At 37.7% G+C, this 20,839-nt stretch overlaps 1 protein-coding gene across 1 annotated transcript; it reads right to left on the bottom strand.

Annotated features, from left to right (window-relative positions):
* Window positions 1-2,156: 2,156 nt before the first annotated feature.
* LOC132033368 (RGS1-HXK1-interacting protein 1) lies at window positions 2,157-19,196 on the bottom strand. The gene is made up of 8 exons (XM_059423324.1): window positions 18,975-19,196; window positions 15,142-15,208; window positions 8,921-8,998; window positions 3,919-3,971; window positions 3,611-3,747; window positions 3,474-3,538; window positions 2,647-2,705; window positions 2,157-2,529 (listed from the first exon to the last, which is right to left on the bottom strand). The coding sequence occupies exons 1-8, from the start codon at window positions 19,194-19,196 to the stop codon at window positions 2,440-2,442; spliced, it is 771 nt and encodes a 256-aa protein (XP_059279307.1). The 3' UTR covers window positions 2,157-2,439.
* Between the last annotated feature and the right edge of the window lie 1,643 nt (window positions 19,197-20,839).

Raw genomic sequence — 20,839 nt, 5'->3', positions numbered from 1 at the left:
TATTTTTTTCAAATATGTTCGCAAAATCACTTTAAGCTATAAGCCAAACCAAACGGGCTCTTAAGTTGTTTCCCTGAGGGATGAGCAACTCTTTAATGACCAAAGCTGAGCAAATAAAAGATTCTACATTAGCCACAGGAAGTGTAGATGAAGATGCCACAACATCAATGATATCAACTACAATCAAAGTAGGTGTAAGCAAATAATATATAGTTGTTCAACTTAGAAATATAAAAGAGTAGCAATTCATTAGTTTCAAAGAGTAGCATTTCATCAAGCATCTGGCATGCCAACAATAATCATAGGAAAAATGAGTGAAGCAACAACACTATGCACTTTCACTTTGCATCTTGCTCTTCACTTGCACCTAAGCTAACAATTACAACAAACATTATTTAGAAACAGAATCAGAGGCTTCAATATTCCTACAATTCTCTTGAGACTAAAGATAAATCAACGTCTTGCAATATATTGGACAAAGACCACAGGCCTGTAGATTTCCCTTTCACCAAATACGTAAGGATCCAAGAAAAGGGTTCCATTATTCGCTTGAATTAGTCTCGATTCAGTTACAACAGATTTTCTTATTCTTCAGTTGTTTCTTTCGATAATCAACAAGGGGTGAAGTAAAAATGGATTCGTGCCTCCAGGTTGGAGGGCATTTTGGTCCAAGAAAATCCATTAAATGAAAGGAAGAGCAAAAATTAAAGACCACCCATTTTGAAGGGCAAAAATTAAAGACCACCCATTTTGAAGGATAAACCGTGCAATTTTTTGAAACGTAGCATCAGGCTATTGTACATAAGCCTTTTACATAAGCCTTTTATTTTCTATTGAGGCGAAGAAGGTGACATATTTTAACTATATCTGCGACTGGTATTTGAGAACACGCACAAAAAAAATTATGAACCGAAAGTGTCTAATACAAACATTTTATTATGTTTTCAAGTACTCATTTGAAACATGCCGTATTTCGAGTGTCTAAATGGAGTTTGTTGTCAAGTTTAAGAGGTTACCTATGTATTAAGCCAAAAACTTTAATTGGAAAATTATAGCATATGTTTAGGTGTTCAATTAGAACATACCTTAGTTCAAGTGTCTATATTAAAAAAAAAAATGAGCGCAATGCTAACCTATTACATTCATGCTAGTCAATTAGCAAACTTATATATATATAGGGTCTTGTTATGAATGTAATAGGTTAGCAAGACACCCATTATTTAGTTTCCTAAAATGACCCTAATAACACACTAGAAACAAATGAGCTAAAGGGGTTTTTGTCTTTTGATCATCCATTGTTCTTCTACTTTACACCCAGCATTTCTCTAACGAAAAGGAGCCAATTTTAATTTTCTTTGTTTCAATTTCCTTGTTGATGGATTGTAAATTATATCTTTAACTGAGATTCTTTCAGCCATTAAACCCATATACATCCAACTTAAGAACATAAATTTCATGACAAATTTAACTTTGAAATCATATGTAATTTATAAGAAAAAGAGGCCACTGATTACACGTGTAACACCATTGATGTTGTACCGAATCTTTCCAAGACTGCCCCGAAATATTTAGAAAAAAAAAAATGCAAAAGAAGAAATGGGGTAAAAATCAAATAGATCGTAGTATCAGAATTGGAAAACATTTTTAGTTATTAGAGATTATGGCCATGGTATCCTTTTACTTGATATTGAAGAAGAATATAGGAATGGCAGAGAGCCAGAGTGGGTGGGGAAGAAGAAGAGGAAACAGAGGGAGAAAATGGGTTACCAGATGTGTTAGGTTTAGTATTATTTGAAAAAAAAAAAAAAAAAAATTAAATAAATAAATAAAAAAACCACCTATATTAACATGTTCCAATAAGCTATTAAGGGGTACTTCGGGTAAAGCAAAAATGGGTATCTTGCTAATATATTACCTTCATGTAGCATGTTAGCAAGACCCATATAAGTATACATAAATAATCTATATGACGAATAGATAGTCCAACTTGCACCCTACCAAATTTCAGGAAGGTTTAGTTTTCCAGTGCCAGATGATGCAGAAAGCTTATTGTTAGATGATTTGTAACTATCAAATTTCTATTAATTGCATGCCCTTTTTTAAGGACCAAGATACGTAGAAAGCTCTGATCCCCATAGGTGTTAGGGGCAGACGAATAAGAGGGAAGACGTCTCATTTTCATTTATTGTGTATCATAGTTTCTGCACAGGGTTAACTCGAACAGATGAAAAAAATCCACAAACTTACAATTTGTGGCATTTAATCTTACTGCACCATCTCTCTCGCAGCAGTTCCCTACAAACAAATTGCATTCGAAGGCTTAAACAATGTAGGAGAATGGAGTGTCTTTGTTCATCCATATGCCGGTGGCTCTCTTCAATACTCATCCTAAGTTATTAGGCAACCAAAACCAGTGCAATGGTCTTAAATCATTTCTTCTCATATAGGAAGACCTAATTCAGAAATCTTGCCAATCCTTTTGTCAATTGTAGTCCTTTGCTGACGTAGATGTGACGCCATTGAAGCAACCTGAGTGACATACTCAGGTAAACATGAGGACATCCAATGCAGATTTAAATCAAAACTAGATAGTAGAAATTGATGAACATATATGCAAAAAAACATTTGTTCGCCAAGGGAGCTTACATCTGCTCTTAGCTTTAAAGCCTCTCTACCCGGAATTTCCCGCAGCACATCCATCAAATCTATCAGTTGAGAAAGAGAAGTTGCATTAAGTTTTCCATTGAACATCAACAAAGAAATTGTTAGCTTACATGGGGATTTGAAATGAAGTTTCCAGAAAATCCATCCAACTACCTTTAGAAAAGGAGTGTTGTCTTTATTACAAAAAATACAAATGAAATAAGAAATCATTTGTTAATAGGGAAGTTTTCTTTACATCAAAAACACAAATGAAACAAGGTACGGCCTTGATTTTTCATGTCTTTCAAGTCCTTTGATGGAAGGACATGGATAGCATAACTAAAAAGGTATCGTTTCATAATACAACAATCTAAATCAATACATCCCTAGGAAGATAACAAGATGCAGACCGATCAGCCATTTTCCAATTACAGCAAAACAGCAGGTTTATTCACTACTCTAGCCTGTCCTTATATCTGCCTCCAATAAGCACCTTAATATTTTTTTCCAAAACCAGGCACTTTATGCATTCCCAAATAGTGCAAACTATATGGGAAGCAGAATTTGTATAAGACAAAACCTTCTTCATTTAGCAAAGCAATACCTAGTTTTACCCAAAAACTCATGCTTTCATGTAACAGATGGTAAGTCTAAGACTAGAAAGCCTTCATTCTACAGCATCTGCAAATCTTCTCTTAATTTAGAGGAGAAGAGAAAGGTTTTGCATTGGTTGCAGACTCATGTAGCAAACAATGAGAAGCAGAGGGTAATGAAGGAAATGAGCAAAAGTACTTATTCATAAAATAATAAGGAAAGTAGGGTACACTTACCAGCAGCTTGAGCTTCAGCCTTGTAGACCGATTTTGCAACACTTTGGATCTTATTTCCAGCATCCCTAAGAATTTAAAAGATCAAATGCAGAAGCTACAAAGACAACCACACAAACAATCATACAGAAAAGACATACATGAGATCAGAATGGCCGCATTTCATATCCTTTTCAGCGAGAGCCGCTCTTTCAAGTAGTTTTTTACTCTCTTTCTTCATTAAGTCAACAGACAGGCCCAACTCTTTCACATTATTATCAGCTTTACTAAACTTGGCCTGAAAAGTTGAATTACTGCTTTAATCAGATTAAAAAAGATGACATATGCTCAGGACTGAATCATGTCAGCTGCTTAGTCAAAGCTCCCAATGGAGGTTTTAGAACAAGAGGCATATAAAATAACTGAACTTTTTTTTTTTTTCTTTTGCATGAACAAGGGAGTAGACTACCTCCTCACTCTGGAAACGGCCCAGTGTTTGACGAAACAGAAATCTTCTAGGTCCTGCAGGAAGATGTCATTTAGATCAGCAGAGAAGATACCTTGATATTAGCTACCAAAAACTTATGTCATTATTCAGCGAATGCAACTAAGGAATAAGCATCCTTGGAGAGAGAAAAAACAAAAACTTAGCAATACACATGCTTGTTTATGGAACCTAAACAGATCTCCTGATTCTTCAAAACTGGCAACTCCTAAAAACGAGAACCCATCTTGCTAGATGAACCAAACATTATTTCAAGGGAAAACTCATTTAAAGCAAGCACGCTTAAATCCTCCAACATTCAGGTCCTTAGTGATATGATCCTCAAATGGTTCTAAAAAGATATAATTAGTTGAAGCAAATGCAACCTAAAATACGGCTATTGGTTTTGGCAAATATTGCAGTGAAACAAGGCATCAATCTGAAGGAGATCAAGTTTGAGGACCACAATATTATCCTTTCTGTACTGAAGTTGCATTACAGAACAATTTGTAATCAATAGATGTGGCTATAAGAGAGGGTTGTGTCTGGAAACAAGCATGAGAAGGGACATAGCAAACAGCAAAAGATGGACCCCACTAATTGAATTTTTTTCCCATAAAGGTACATTCTGTATGCTAAAATCAGTAAGTGAAGCGAATTCAAAGCTACATATTCAATTCTGGATAAATGACCACGGGTAAGGATAGAGCAGGACAAAGAGAGCAATATCGTGTTGAATACAAACTTGGGCAAATCTAGCATGTCATGCTGTATATCTATGAAACACAGAAACAAAAATATGCATACATTGGTGTAGGATATCAACCCTTGTATAACACCAATGGGATACAAACCCTGAGCAATCCCAGTTCCTTTATTATGTAAAATATCCAGAAGACAGATCTATTTTTTCCACAAAGAAGAAAGGGAAGTCAGAGGGTGGAAAACCTAAGAAAAGGAAGGGGCGAGGATTCCCCCCGTGTTCTTCCCTTGCTCGACCAGAACCTTTTTCAAATCATACCGCAAATAGGGCAATCGTAGCTGTATCAGAAGATCCACAAGCTGAGGAAGAGTTGCATATGGTGATTACCAGGTGGAAAAGGTGAGGAAGGGGAGGAGAACCAGTAATTGGTTATTTCAAAAGGGGACATGGAGTGGGTGGATCAAAATGTCCTGCGACTCAGGAAATTTTTAGGGGTTTCCTACGATGATTTTGAGGATAGGGTTATAGGATTATGAATGGACATTGTGCAAGAACAAGGGAAGTTAGTAGTGCGAAGGAGTGGGACAGAAGGTGGGCATGGAGGAGAATGGGTAAAAAATTGAAGCAAGTGAAAAGAACATCGGAATGCACAAGGCGAAAGGAGAGGGGAGAAAAATGGAGAGGATGTGAGTGAATGGGGGGAGGGAAGTGAAAAATAAAGATAGGTTTTGGCAAAAGATGAAGGAAGTTGATTAGATCCTATTCTTATTACTAGGGAACGGAAGTCCATGGGGTTTCTTTGCAAGTTCCAGAGGGTTAAGATAGGCTGTTCACTCTCCAAAGTTATTTATTCTAGTAACAGAGGCCTTAACTAAGATGATGGATAGGGCAGTTGCTGACAGATCTTTCAAGGCATTTTAAGCTAGTATGTCAGAATGTTACACCTTTTATTCACAGATGATACTCTTGTGTTTTGTGATGCATATGAAGCTCAACTACTGTATCTAAGACAGTTTTGTGGTACCTGGTTACGTCGGTATCGAGGATCAATCAAAAAAGTGTGAAATCATTGCCACGGAAGAGATAAAATATGGAATAGTTGCATAGTCATTCGGTTGCGGGATGAGGTAGTCTACAACTTAAATGGCCTGCCACTTGGAGCATCAAACTAGAAGCACCCAGTGTGAAACCCAGCAACTAGAAAAAGTAAAAAGATCAGTGGAATGGAAAAAGAGGTTCTTATTGAAAGGAGACAAGGAGGTATTAATTAAGAGCACCCAATCTAGCATCCAACACATCATATACTCCTTCTGCCCAATTTATGTGACACTTTTCGTTAATCGAGAGTCAATTTAACTAATCTTCAAAGCTAAATTGGATTAGATCAACTTAATATTTTAAAAATTAAAATTTAGATATTCAAAAACTATATGAAAACTACTACAAAACCCTTCTCATGTCAATGTGATAAAAAATACATTTTAAAATGTTGATCAAAGGTCACACAGTTTGAATCGAGAAGCAAAAAGTGTCTCATAAGTTGGGACAGAGGGAGTATCTCTCATGCATGCGCCAATTGGTGGTACAAATTGGTTGGAGAGACTTTAAAGGTATTTTCTATGAGACACAAAGGAGGACAATAAACAAGTTTCATTTGGTTAATTAGAGGTGGGTAACTTTCCCAATGAAAGATGATGGGCTCATCGTAAAAGATTTGAGGTTCTTTAACAAAATCCTACAGCAGAAGTGGCTAAAATGGTTTGAAAACGAAATGCAGTCCCCTTAGAGGATAGTTCTAGTATAAAGTGCGAACTCGACAAAGGGGATGGAGGAGCAAAACTATTGCCTTACCCTACAAAATGCAGGGTATGGAGAAACTTCACAGGGGTGTGGGATGAGTTCAGCGGAAACATCACTTTAGTAGTTGAGATTAGGGGCACAATAAGTTTCTAGACACGTAGGTGGCGACTGCCGACATGGTATTAGTGAGTACAATCTGAGCAGTGCTTTCTCAACAATCAATTATATCTCGAGCCAAAGCGAATATCAACAGCACAAGTACACAGGGATCAAGAAAGCAGGCTCTTTGAAGTATGAAGTTCAAAAGAAACTTAGAGAACTGAATGATGGAGGTTCAAAACCAAATAGAATCACTTTACAAGTAGTGTAGCGGTTTCTTTTTGCTAGTATATTCCTAAATAGGCTAGTAAGGAGAGTGGAGACATTTTTCCCTATTAGTCAGTATGGATTTGCTACAGCTCTGAGAAAAGGCGTGCTTCTTTTGGTTGGCAGCAAGTGGACTCATCCCATCAGTGAAACCATGAGAAAAAGAAGGTTAGCACATATGCCAGCTGGTGTTATAGGTGCAAGCCCTCGAGTAAAAATATGAACCATTTATTGGTATAGTGCCAAGTAATAATAAAACTCTAGTAGACAGAGTTGAATCTGTTGAAAATGCAATGGTCAATATTGGCAACTGTTAGAGATGTGCTAAGTACAGAAGGAAAAAACAAGATGCAGAGTTGTTACCATCTCAAAAAAAAAAAAAAAAGATGCAGAGCATGGAACGTAGCCTGTTCGGAACTTATGTCAGGGGCGAATTTAGGTAGAAAATTTGGGGCACGTGAACCCATGGTCTCTACATACTAGGTATTTTATGTATATATTTTCTAAAATTGGTATAATATCATCTTCCGGAACCCATGCTACAAGAAGGTTAAATGGTGCACTTGGTAAAGGTTGAGTTATTTACCTAGAGGACTGGGGATCAATTCCCACTTAGCACATTTTTTCCTTCTTTTTTTTTTAGTGGTGAACCCATGTTCTAAAAATCCTAGATTCACCTCAGCTTATGTGGATGTTGTGGAATGAGAAAAAGTGAGAGAAGGGATGAAAAAAGTTTTTGCAACTTAGGACTAACCCTTTACTTTTAGTCAATTTTTGGTGCAGCCAAAAAGTTCCTGTTAGTAACTTAGTTAAGAGGAGTGGATAAGATTTGTTGAGAACTGTATTCTGTATTATTCTGTATGTCACTGGTACATTGAGCGTTTTTTTCTTTTTGGATAATGTTAACATTGGTACATTGAGTGTTTGCCCATACCATCAATCAAATTATTGCTTTTACAAATATCAAATAATTATTAATCCCAATTCAATACTTTTGGAGCCATTATATAGTTTTGAAAGGCAGAGGTATTGCAATTTAAGCAATAATAATAGGTTAAAAACTAAAATTCTTAACTAATTCATTGTCAAAAAAAAAAAAAAATTCTTAACTAGGAGAAGAAAACGCAATGGACCACATCCTAAAAGAAAAGAACAAAAAGAAGTTGCCTCTCACTTTAGGCAAATACATATGTTGGGGCTGCTTTTTATGTAATATCATATTATACATTCGAGACCTTTCTATGCTGTTGTAATCTTGGTTTTGTTTTCATTTCTTTGGTGACTATGACCAGTTTACCTATCGAGTTTTTTTATAATAATGATGAATACTGATAGGAAAGCAAAGATGCCAAAGTTCAAAAGGGAAAACATCAGCCATTATCAAAGTACTACTATTTTCAGTTACATTAGTTCGCCTCCTAACAGAGGTACTGAAGCGATCACTATACCACATATAAAAAATTCAACGACAGTGTTATTAACCGCATATTAATTTTTTCTATAAAAACCTTTCCTACAAAGAAATGATTCTTCTTTTTTGTGGGGTTAGTGGTTGGGGTGAACTGTTCACACTTACAAACTGAAGGATGCAAAGATCTCCTAAATTGATCTACTTACAAATGGCACATTCGCTAAATCTCAACATCAAAAATAATAAAAGAAATTGAAAACAAAACGCAAATGCCACCTATTTCATACACTGTTGTCTAGGAGCTTAGAAACTCACAATAAGTTTGTCACTACATATTGGAGATGGGCTCTTATCCAGTCACAGGCTTATATCCTTTATCTCCCACTATAATAACTTAAATTTCAATATGTCTATTAATTTGAGAAAACTTTTTAAGCCTTGTTAATCTTGATTTAACTGGACTGATGGATTTTTCTATGTTGAATAACTTAAACAATAAACTTAAGGTTTAGCCACACTCCACAGTCATCTCAACATTTTAAAATAATCAATGAGGAATCCTCAGAAAAACAATTGAGGATAGGAATCAGTATACAAAAGGAATGCCATTTCTTCTAGCAATCTAAGTAAAGACTAAGTTCATACCTAGTCAATCGCCAGCATATTGTGCATGAAAAATGAAAAACAAAAATAAGTACATCTAATACCTCGCATGAGGAGGAGGCCAGCAGCAATACCAATTCCCCCAGCCATAGCAGGGTGCTCTCTCGCAGTTACCAACTCATCTGAAAGGATAGATTGAAGAGCATTTATAGGAGAAAAATCTATTTACCAAGTTAATCTCTAAATCAGATTCCTATTGTAAGATTAATAAAGTCACAATGGTCTTGTCACATTCCAAAAGATAACAATAAAAAGTAAGGATATGTATGTAGGAATAAAGGAGAATATCACTCAGGCATTCCTTTTTATTCCCTCGGATAAGCAAAGAGTAAATTGAAGTTATACACGAAAGCACCAAGAGAGTGAATAAAGTACCATAGCACAGGTAGAAAAATAGGAACTAGCCTAATTTAAAGGCTAATTAGGCTTACAAAAAGGACAAAGAACAGTGAAAAGCTCATCAGCTCCTTGAACAGCTTTTTCCTGCCCAAGGAAGCATGCAAAGCCACTTTGTCATGTTCATTGGTAAAGATTCTCCCCAAGTCATCGACTACATTTTTTTTCCCATTTCAATGACCCCCAATCAGGTAAAGCGGGCTTCATCATTTTTTACAGAATGTTGACTCCCTGCCATGCCAATAAAGATTCCTCAATGGAATGAGGCATTGTTCGATGGATTTTTCAAGAAAGCAGAGCATAATGAAAGGTCATACACGATCTCACAGTAGGGGAAAAGGTGATTGACAGAATTCGTTTATATTTACATGTATGAGAAGCAAGTGTGCAAGAGTGATATCATCTATAAACCAATGAGGGTTCACTTGTTTTTGAAAATGTGCAACAAAAGCTTGTTGATATCAGTGATTCAGAAGTGAGAACGAAGAATGGAAATATTGATATCAGTGATTCCACTGGCTCCAAGGATGATGGGTTGTTAAAGAGATGCTTAGTAGGGTGTTGTGGAGAAGAAGCAGATGAGAAACCCACCTTGGCCGATGTGAGAAGGTGGACAACAATCAACTGGAAATCGGTAATTGGGGTCAATATTTATGAGATGAATGGTGGTCTATTTCTATTCGAGTTCCCTAATAGGTTCATGGCTGAGAAGATTCTTCAAGGCCAATGGAACTGGAAAAAATCCAGGTTCCTACTGGAATGGTGGAGCCCCATGGTGGGGTGTTTGTCAGACTCTGTTTCAGTCAAGAACACTTGGATCAAAGCAGTTGGTGTTCCTCTTAATCTCTGGTCCAAGAGAGTATTCCAACAAATAGGAGATCTATGTGGAGGATGGGTTGCTACGGAAGAAGAGACAGAGTTGAAAAATCATCTCAAATGGGCAAGAATCTTGGTATCCAATGATGGCAGAGATCTTCCAAGAGAAGTGACAATAGTTCGAGATGGATTGTCTTATCATATCCCGATATGGGCCGAAGTCAAAACTAGGGTTGAAACTCCATCGGAAGCCACCACCGGAGTTGTCAGAGAAGAGATTGCAGAAGAGACAGCCAAGGTTGCAAGTTGCAGTAGTGACCGCTGGACAAAAGAGAATCTGACTTGTAACAGAAGAGAATTCCAGAATTTTAGGGATTTGAACTGGGGAAAGCACGTGGTGTGCAGTTGTCAAATAGCTGGAGGTTCTGATGTAGCAGTAGCACGTGACCAGCTTGTGAGAATTTTAAATGAAACTGTTAAATTGGGCCTCCCCACACACCCCAAGTCTGTGAATATTACAAAAGGAGAGGATGGGCCTGATTTAGCTGGGCTTTTAATTTCCAATGGCATTCAACATTCTCAATGGGAAGAAAAAGCAGATGACAGAAGGACCGTAGCACTGGATATCTCTCTTCTAGAACAGTCTTCCCCGCATGCAAACACACAGGGTGAAAGAGTCGCTATTTCTTCTATAGAGGTGGTCACGAACACAAAGGGGATGGAAATTGGGGAGCTCAGACAACAAGAAGGGTTTGGAGAAGCAACAATCCATGAAAAGGATGTTGAAGACAAAATTGGCGAAGATAGCGAGACGTTTCAGGCAGGGGAGAATTCACTTAGTCTGAGAGATAACTGGGAAATTGAAGAGGCTGAACCTTTTCTGAGAGATAACTGCTCATTCAACAACAACAATCCTTTCTTGAAAAAGAGATGGAGGCAACAGTATGGGTACATCAAAACATGATCAAGTTAAGCAAAATTCTTGGGGGGGAATTGCAGGGGCACGAAGAGGAGGCTCTGGAACTTTTAAAGCAAATCGATAGTAGTCGACAAGCTAGAAGGATGGTGTCAGATTTCGAATGCAAGAAGACAAGATTCAAAGGTGCCCAGGAATTGAAAGGCCTCATCACTTTTGATGTCAAATACAAAAGCAATGGTAAAAGGAATAAGGGGAGGAGTTCGACTAATGTTGATCCATGAATTTCAAACTGGTATCATGGAATGTTAGGGGATTGAACAAAAAGGTTAAAAGAACAATAGTGAAAAGTTTAGTACTAGACTGGAATGCAGATATCATTTGTATCCAGGAAACTAAACTAGAGAGGAATTTTATAGAGGAGGTTAAGGAGATATGGGGTGGCAGGTGGATGAGGTTTGCTTGGTTGGAGGCTAGTGGTACAAGAGGGGGTATTTTGTCGGTGTGGGACAGTAGGGTTTGGAACTTGTAAATTTGAGGCACAATTGCAGGATTTTTCTTGTCATATTACTGGGGTATATGCACCTAACTCCTACTTAGAAAGGAGGATAGTGTGGGATGAGATTGGGTCTGTAAGGGGACTGATAGAAGGGCCATGGGCTGTTTGCGGTGACTTTAATGTCACTAGATTTAGCTCAGAAAGGAGGAATTGTATTACAAGAACAAGGGGTATGGTGGAATTCTCTGATTTTATAGAAGATATGAACCTAATTGATACCCAACTTGAGGGTGGAAATTTCACTTGGTTCAAAGGGGATAATCATGATATAGCTTCAAGAATTGACAGGATCCTTATTTCTAAAGAATGGGATGACAGCTTCAATAATATCAAACAATCCCTTCTCCAGAGGCTAATTTCTGATCACTTTCCAGTAGCATTACAATGTGGTACTTGGGTTCAGAACAAAAATTATTTCAAGTTTGAAAATTGGTGGGTGGGATTGGAAGGTTTTACTGATAGAGTTAATGTCTGGTGGAGTTCTTTTAATTTTATTGGGAGACCTGACTACATTCTTGCTTTGCAAACTGAAAGCTCTTAAAACAAAGCTAAAGGAATGGAGCAAGAGTGAGCAAGGAAACCTGAACTCTCAAAGAAAGAAATTGTTGGGGCAGATGGCAGACCTGGATTCGGTACTTGGTGACAGACCTTTAACTGGGGAGGAAATAGCAAAGAAGACTGCAATTTATATGGAGTATGAGGAACTTGTCAAGAATGAAGAGATTTCATGGAGACAGAAGTCTAGGACCTTATGGCTAAAAGAAGGTGATAAGAACACTAAGTTCTTTCACAAAATGGCTAATGCTCACAAGAGGTACAACAACATTGATCAACTGCTAGTTCAAGGAGAGTTAAGTGAGGATCCTGTCAGAATCAAAGGGGAAATCATTGACTTTTATCAGCAGCTTTATACAGAAACTGAAGAATGGAGGCCTTCTTGTCATTTTGAAAGATGCCCAGTCATCTCAGAGGAAGAGAGGGATCTTTTACAAGGCAGATTTGAGGAACAAGAAGTACTGAAATGTTTGAAGTTGTGCGCAGCCGATAAAGCCCCTGGACCAGATGGTTTCACCATGGGCTTTTTCATCAAATGCTGGGAAGTGGCGAAACATGATATAATGAATGCTATGCAGAATTTCCATGATCAAGAAGTCTTTGAAAGAAGCTTCAATGCTACTTTCATTGCATTGATTCCTAAGAAGAAAGGGGCAAAGGAACTGAGGGATTTCAGGCCTATCAGTTTGATAGGCAGTTTCTACAAGCTAATTTCCAAAGTGTTGACAGAAAGATTGAAAGGGTAATGACAAAGCTGGTAGATTCTCAACAAATGGCATTTATCAAAGGAAGACAAATCATGGATGCTGTGCTAGTGGCAAATGAAGCTGTGGATTCTAGACTTAAGCAACAAAAACCTGGAATTCTATGCAAGTTAGACATTGAGAAAGCATATGATCATGTTAATTGGGTTTTTCTGCTAAAATTATTAGAAAGGATGGGCTTCGGACATAAATGGATTCAGTGGATCAAGCATTGCATCACAACTGTCAATTTCTCAATTCTTATTAATGGTTCTCCTGCTGGTTTTTTTGGATCACAAAGCAGGTCTCAGGCAAGGAGATCCTCTGTCTCCTTTTTTGTTCCTTCTGGTTATGGAAGGCCTCAATAATATGATAAAAACTGCTAGTTTAAATGGGTGGATTCAAGGTTTTGAAGTGGCTACAGGTGACAGGGGCAGCATGGAAGTGACACATCTCCAGTATGCTGATGACACACTCATTTTTTGTGACGCACAAGAAGATCAGTTGAGATACTTGAGGGTGATCTTAGTCTTATTTGAAGGTGTTTCTGGTTTACACATTAACTGGAGGAAAAGCCTGTTATTCCCCATCAATGAGGTCACAGAGATGGCACAACTAAATGCAATTCTAGGTGGAGGAGTTGGCGCTTTACCAACTACTTATCTAGGAATGCCACTGGGAGCAAAATCTAAATCCATAGGAATTTGGGACAGTGTTATTGAAAAATGTGAGAAGAAACTGGCTAGATGGAAGACTCAATACTTATCTTTGGGGGGTAGGTTGACGCTCATTCACTCAGTCTTAGATGCTCTTCCTACATATATGATGTCTTTGTTTCCAATCCCAGCAGGGGTCATTAAAAGGCTGGACAGAATCAGAGAGCATTCCTATGGCAAGGTAACAAAGAAAAGAAAGGGTATCATCTAGTCAAATGGGAAGCTCTTACTTTGGAAAGAAATATGGAGGTCTGGGAATCAGGAATTTGAAGATTCACAATAAAGCACTGAAGATGAAATGGTTGTGGAGACTTACCAATGAGAATCAGACTCTATGGGTTAAAGTTATAAATGCCAAATATGAGAAGGAAGACAAATGGATGACCAAGGAGGTTGATACACCATATGGGGTTAGTTTATGGAGGTCCATCAGGACCTTTTGGAGTGAACTGAAAAGCAAAACAAAGATCAAAGTCCTGGACGGTAACAAAACTAGCTTCTGGGAGGACAACTGGCATGAAATAGGGATTCTTAAAGTACACTTCCCCGACATATTCAATCTTGTGCTTCACCAACAGAAGACTATAGCAGAAATGTGGACACCTCAAGGTTGGGATATAACTTTCAGAAGATTACTCAATGATTGGGAGATGGACAGAGTAACTGAATTTTACAGAATACTTGCACAATTCAGTGGTGTACAGGCAGGTGAAGATGTATTGAGATGGCAAGGTAACAACAATGGTGATTTCAAGGTCTATGCAGCATATAGGTTGATGAATCAGTCTAATCAGCAGATTGATAATTGGCCTTGGAAACATATTTGGAGAACTAACATCCCACACAAAGTGGCTTGTTTTGTGTGGCTCTTGGCAAAGGAAGTGTCCTCACCAAGGAAAATTTAATGAAAAGACAGATAACATTGTGTCCCAAATGTTTTTTGTGTGGAGATAAAGCAGAGACAGTTAACCATCTATTCCTACATTGCGAAGTGACTGAACAGCTGTGGAGAATTTTCTTTAATCTTAAAGGCATATCCTGGATCATGCCTGGAAAGATTACAGAAGCTTTACAGAGTTGGGAGGAAGCAGGGTCTATGGCAAAGAACAGAAGTAGATGGAGAATTGTCCCTGCTTGCATCTGGTGGACAATCTGGAAGGAGAGGAATTCAAGATGTTTTAAAAATATAGAGAATAGTATGCAGAAGATCAAACTGAATTGTCTCTTGCTATTATGTTTTTGGTGTAAACAGATATTTTCAAATGATACTGCTACCATAATTGATGTGCTAGATTCAATATGAGGTAGATCAGTTTAGCTTCTGAAGTACAATTGTAAATATGGTTTCAGTACAACCCATGTACTGTGTTGCCCGCTTATATATATATATATACAATAGTTACCAGTTTCAAAAAAAAAAAAGCTTGTTGATCAACAAATGATGAAAAGCATTCCAATTACAAAGCATAGAAGGTAGACAAGTAATCAATTTTAGATCTAACCATTCAGGAGGGGAGGAGCACAGTAGTCAATACGAAACTATACGAAGGCATGTGCAAGTAACCTTTAATTTTCCTGAAGAAAACCTCTTCATAAGTTTTATACTCGGCTTGTATCTTTGGCATAAAATCCTGCAAAACATTACTTATAGATTAGAATTGGCAATAAAGATAAGATAATATGGAAAGATTTAGATGGAACCCCGAAGCAAATGAACCTTTGGCCTTACTCAACCTCAAAAGCTAGCTCATGAGGTGAAGGATTCCCTAACACCATATAAGAAGACAACAACACATTCCCTCAACAAATGTGGGGTCAATGTTGCCAAAGGCTGTTTAATCTCTGAAACTAGGTAAGAAAATTAGGTTGTCCCTTTCACCTCGCGTAGGTGGTGCATTGCTTTAGTGCTGGCACCAAGGCGCTAAGGACTCGTTTGGACATGCACATTATTTCAGATATTTGAATTATTATTTTTTTGAGAAACCGGTACTGATTTCAGATATTTGAATAATATTTGCAAATTAATGTGTGGTTCACGATTTGGTCAATTATTTCAACTTCAACTTGAAATAGGGAATTTGAAAAACTGGTTTGGGGGATATTTCAAGTGAAATAATGGTTTTCACTCACAAAATGTCAACTTTTTCCAGTGAAATTCATGTCCACACACAATTTCAACTTCCAAAAATTATTTTTCACCTTCAACTTCAAATACTCTTATTTTCAACTTCAACAAAATATTCCAAAAGTGTACGAAGTTGTGCATACTCAACCCCATGGGCTCGGTCTTGAAGTCATAAATCCAAGTCAATTATATTTATTTATAGTTCTTTTCAGTTTTCCGTTTAGGTTCCTTATGTAACACTATGGTTATATGATGAGTGGCTCAAGTCGGGATCGCTAATTATTTCCAATAACTGAATAGAATCACTAGTAGTTATAGTCTTGCGGGTCAAGTCATTCTTCTTGGCAAGTTAAGATTATTGGAAGCAAGTTGTTCAGGATTGAGTAATAGAATTGCTTTTGCCGGACTTCAAGATTGCTTCCTGGAACTTAATTTTAAGGAGGTGATCTTTAGAGAAAGGGTAAATCATTTTCTAGTTAGCCTTAATTTTTTTCTTCCCAACTTTTAATTTTGGGGTCATTAGTCCTGGGTTATGGAAAGATGTAGTCACAGCTAAACATGGCATGCTTAATCATTGGTCTACTAAGCTGGCAAGAAGCCCTCATGAAACTAGACCTTGGAAATACATTTTGCTAAACTACGGGATGATTTTGTCCCCAACAATTACTTCAAAGTAGGGAATGAATCAGACATAAAGTTCTGGAAAGACAAGTGCCTGGTCAGCACCCTGAAAAATGAGTTCCCCCACGTCTTTTTACTAGCAAGCAATCATGATTCATCAATTGCTCAAAACAGAGAGGGAATGCATGGAATCTACAACTGAGCAGGAACCTTGATTGGGAAATGGAGAGTTTGGTTGAGCGACTTACAAGACTAGAAAATTGTACTTTGAACCCTCAGGAGAGGAACACTATAGCCTGGAGCAATTCAGATGACAGGGTATACATAGTTAAGGCAGGATATGCTCATTACATTTCAAGAAATTTGACTCTTGTCCATGGAAGTTAGAGTGGAGAACAAAGTTACCACTAAAATCATCTGCTTTAGCTGCACAGCTTTGCACGTAGCATGCTTGGCCCCGGGAAATCTCAGGAAAAGAAGCATACAATGGGAAAACGGATGCTATATGTGTATGTCTAATGCCAAAAGTGTCAACCACCTGCTCCTCCACTGTATAATAGCTTTTGAGATATGGAATATGATCTTCTCATTTTTTGGTAGGTGTTGGGTCATGCTTTTCAACATCAAAGAGGCCTATCGGAGCTGGAGCTCATACAAAGTTGACAAGGCCATCAAGAACATCGGGCTGATGGTCCCTTCCTGGAGCAGCTTTTTGGTGGAATCTCAACTTCGTGTCACTCTCTAGAAGCAAAACGTTTAACCCAACTTTTTTTTTTTTTTTGGATTTGTCAGTTCACTAATAGCATAGTTTTAGTTGCCAGAACTGACAAGATATTTCTTTTTGTTAAGTTCATCTAAGTAAATTTTTGCGTCCACTTGATTCCATTAATGAAATTATTACTTCATCAAACAAAGTAATAATTCCGTGTCTGCATATCTCCAGTGGAACTTTCCATATCAATTCAGGCCACCCAACCAAGTGGTCTCACAAGAAAATGGTAACCCTTCAAACTTCTATGAGGACAGGCCATGGCACAATGGTAGAACTGCTCTCTGGTAACATATAGATCATGAGTTCGAGGTGCAAAACAACCTTTTTGCATAAATGCAAAGGGAAGGCTATGTATTATAATCCCCCACTCCGCATACCAGCACTTCATGCATGGGGAAAGTCTGTTTTATTCCTTCAAACTCAAGCAATATAACTATTAAGGGGTCGTATGGAAGAGATATTAGAGAAAATATTACTGGTACTAGCTTTGGTATTATTTAACCCCTTGTTTGGTAGTGTTTTCAACCTATGTTAGTAATGATGGGATTAGTTATATGTTGTAATTATTTTTTATTAATTGTTTGGTCTGTTGTATTCAATGAATAGGGTGTGTTAGAGTAAGAATAGTACTGGCATTAGTTATATATAGATTTTCTATGTATAAGACTAGTACTGAATTGGGATGTGTACATAATTTAAAGAAAACCACTACCACACAAGGGATTAATAAATGTATTATTTTCTCTAATACATCCTACCAAACGACCCCTAACAGGGAATATGGCTATAAAAAGAGAAAAACAAATAGATGGGGTTTAAATATGTTACCCCTCATTTTGTATAAATATCTCCTAGCTGGAAGATTAAGGCCTCATTTGTTTGCACTTAATGGAGGTCTGAATCTGAATGGTTAAGACCTTAGGTCATTAAGTGTATTTGTTTACACTAAAATCTAAGAACTTATTAGGTCTGAATAGGTCTTAATCATTAAGATTTTGAACCAAGTCTTAATATCATTAAGAGGTATTTTTATATGGATAATTTTTACCACCAGCTCCAACCCCACCTCAACACCCAACCCCACCCCTCCACCTCAACCCCACCCCACCCCACCACCCACCCTCCACTCCAACCCCACCCCACCACCAACCCCACCTTCACCCCCCACCAACCCACCTTCGCCCCTACCCCCCACCCCAGCTTCGCCCCTACCACCAACCCCACCCCCCACTTCCCACCACCCTACCCCCTCCACCCCCACCCACCACCACTACAAAGCATCTCCGCCATTACTAGCGAAAATAAATGCTTCATTTTTTTATCAAATAATATTTTATTTTATTAAATTTGTTTTATTTTATAATATTTAGTTACTTTTTTATTTGAATTATATAATTATTGAGTTTAAATAAATACATTATACACATTCAGATGTTGGAAAACAAACAATCAGTGTTCAGACCTACAGACAACATCTTAATCATTCGGTTCGGATATGCATTCAGATTCAGACGTCTTAATCTTAATGAAAACAAATGAGGCCTGAGACACCCCCAACTCAAAGTACAGTAAACACAAAATAACAACAATATACCAATTGTAATTCCACAAGTGAGGTCTGGGAAGGTGGGAAGGGTAGGATGTACACAGACCTTACCCTTATCTTTATGGAGTAGAGAGGTTGTTTCCCACGGACACTCGCTCAAAATAAAAATAAGACAGGATACAAAACAAATGCAGCAACAGATAGTAATACCAAAATAGTTAACACAAAATAATCCACACAGAAAGGAAAAAAACAGCGGACATGCTATTCATAGCATTACTAGAAAACCCGGGATAGGAGAAAAGGGAGGGGGGTGATTAAATGAATAGTGACCTGAAGAGTGCGAAGGTGACTGGAGGAAGTATTTTGAATGTTGCGGGCAGAGCGAATGGCGGAATCAGTAGACTGTTGGACAGTGCGAGGCAGATCCTCTGATATGTAAGTGTGCCATGCTTTGCTGTTGTTTTGCAAAGGCGATGACCATGCTTTGCTGTTGTTTTGCAAAGGCGATGACTTATTCATATCATCAACAGGAAGGGCGGCTTCTTCTCCCATCTTCCCTCTCTATTCTCAGGCAGAACGAATTCGAAATGGCAAAGCGAAATACTCCTAATTGCCAACTGTTCTAATGCAAAAATTCGAAATTATGAATTACTGGAAACGAAAGAGGCAAAATGACCCTTTTCAGTCTCAAATCTCAATTAAACATGACTCGGCTCCGTTTTCTTTTTCAAATTTTTTATTATTCTAAAACATTGATCGGGGGGCTATTAAGTTGAATTAGGTCTATAATAGAATTATTAAGCCTTGTTTGGAAGGACCTGGAATTGCATTTGAGTGTAATTACACAGTTTGACCTATTTGTTTGGCCAAGTAATTATTTGGCTATGAGGGAATTGAGTGTAATTGGGAGTAAGTAATTACACCCTTCAATTTTCAAGGAGGATTGAGAATTACGTGTATTACAAGGTAATCTTTCAAATTCCTGAAGGAATTCTTCTTCATTCATCTTAAAAAGCTCATATTGCTTGTTTGATAAGGCAATTTTCGACTTCTTAACCTGACTTGTATCTTCATGTGTTGTCTGTAAAATGTCTATACTTCTTTGGTATATGTTACACCTCGGAAAATTTTCCGTTGATGCACAGTGATTAGGCTAACGAAGAGCACGAAGTATATAGTATTTCGATAAGTAAGGAATGATATTTGATGACCCTAATTAAGATTTCAAAGGTATTCGAAGTAAGGGGAGAAAGTTTGCCAAGAGAAGACAGGGCATACGATAAGTATCGGAAGAGATTTACGAGCAACGAGTTAATGATGGCTTAATAATGTTTTAGAGAAGAGTTACAACGTCCCTTAGATTGTTAATGAGGTGATAAACAAGTGTTAAGAAGATTCCATAAGGATTGGAGATCAAACGAAGTGACGAGAGCAAGTTCAAGGATCGACGGGTTATACTATTATACTAATCCGTATATCGTTATACGACCGTATAACCAACCATCAACGAAGGTCCCTCACTGGTGGGATTATACGGTCACTTATACGGACCGTATAAGTGACCGTATAATGGTCACAGAGACGAGGTGTTGAAGGGTCCATTTCACGGTCACTTATACGGATCGTATAAATTTATACGATCGTATAAGCGCCGTATAATTTCCCCCGACAGATCAGATTTTTCGAGTTATTAAAAAGGGGACCAAGTTCATTATTTCATTTCCATTTTCACTCCTTCTCTTTAGAACATCTCTCTACATTTCTCCCACAAGATTTCAAGAAAAATTAGTGTTCAACTTCACCAAACCAAGTGAATCAAGTATAAGAAACCCATTAAAGTTCATCTAAGACAAGAATCCAAGTGTCGGGCGCGAAACTGTGGTTTTGCTCAAGTGAGGTGTTTGCACCCAAGATTCATTCCTACACCATCTAAGGTAAGTTTTATGACATTTCCACGTTGTTTAAGCCATTTGAAAGTTGAAACACTGATTGCAAAAGTGGTATAAAACGGGTCATTAACGCGGGAATAGCGTCGCTTTTGAATAGATGTTTGAATTGAGTTATAATTCTTGATACATTATGATTATAACCATGTTATAAATGATATTGTGAACATGGAATCGACATTGTATATGAATGGACGTAATAGTGTGATATGTCTATGGTTATGGATGATTCGAAGAATCGGAAATATG

Source organism: Lycium ferocissimum, chromosome 10 (assembly GCF_029784015.1).
Source record: "Lycium ferocissimum isolate CSIRO_LF1 chromosome 10, AGI_CSIRO_Lferr_CH_V1, whole genome shotgun sequence".
NCBI classification, from domain to species: domain Eukaryota; kingdom Viridiplantae; phylum Streptophyta; class Magnoliopsida; order Solanales; family Solanaceae; genus Lycium; species Lycium ferocissimum.
This window is presented reverse-complemented; position numbering and strand designations above follow the sequence as displayed.

Coding starts and splice junctions, on each gene's coding strand:
- LOC132033368 (XM_059423324.1), bottom strand. CDS start 19,196: ATGGGAGAAGAAGCCGCCCTTCCTGTTGATGATATGAATAAGTCATCG. Junction 15,209..18,974: donor GTCACCTTCGCACTCTTCAG/GTCACTATTCAT, acceptor AATGTTTTGCAG/GATTTTATGCCAAAGATACA. Junction 8,999..15,141: donor TTTCTTCAGGAAAATTAAAG/GTTACTTGCACA, acceptor CTATCCTTTCAG/ATGAGTTGGTAACTGCGAGA.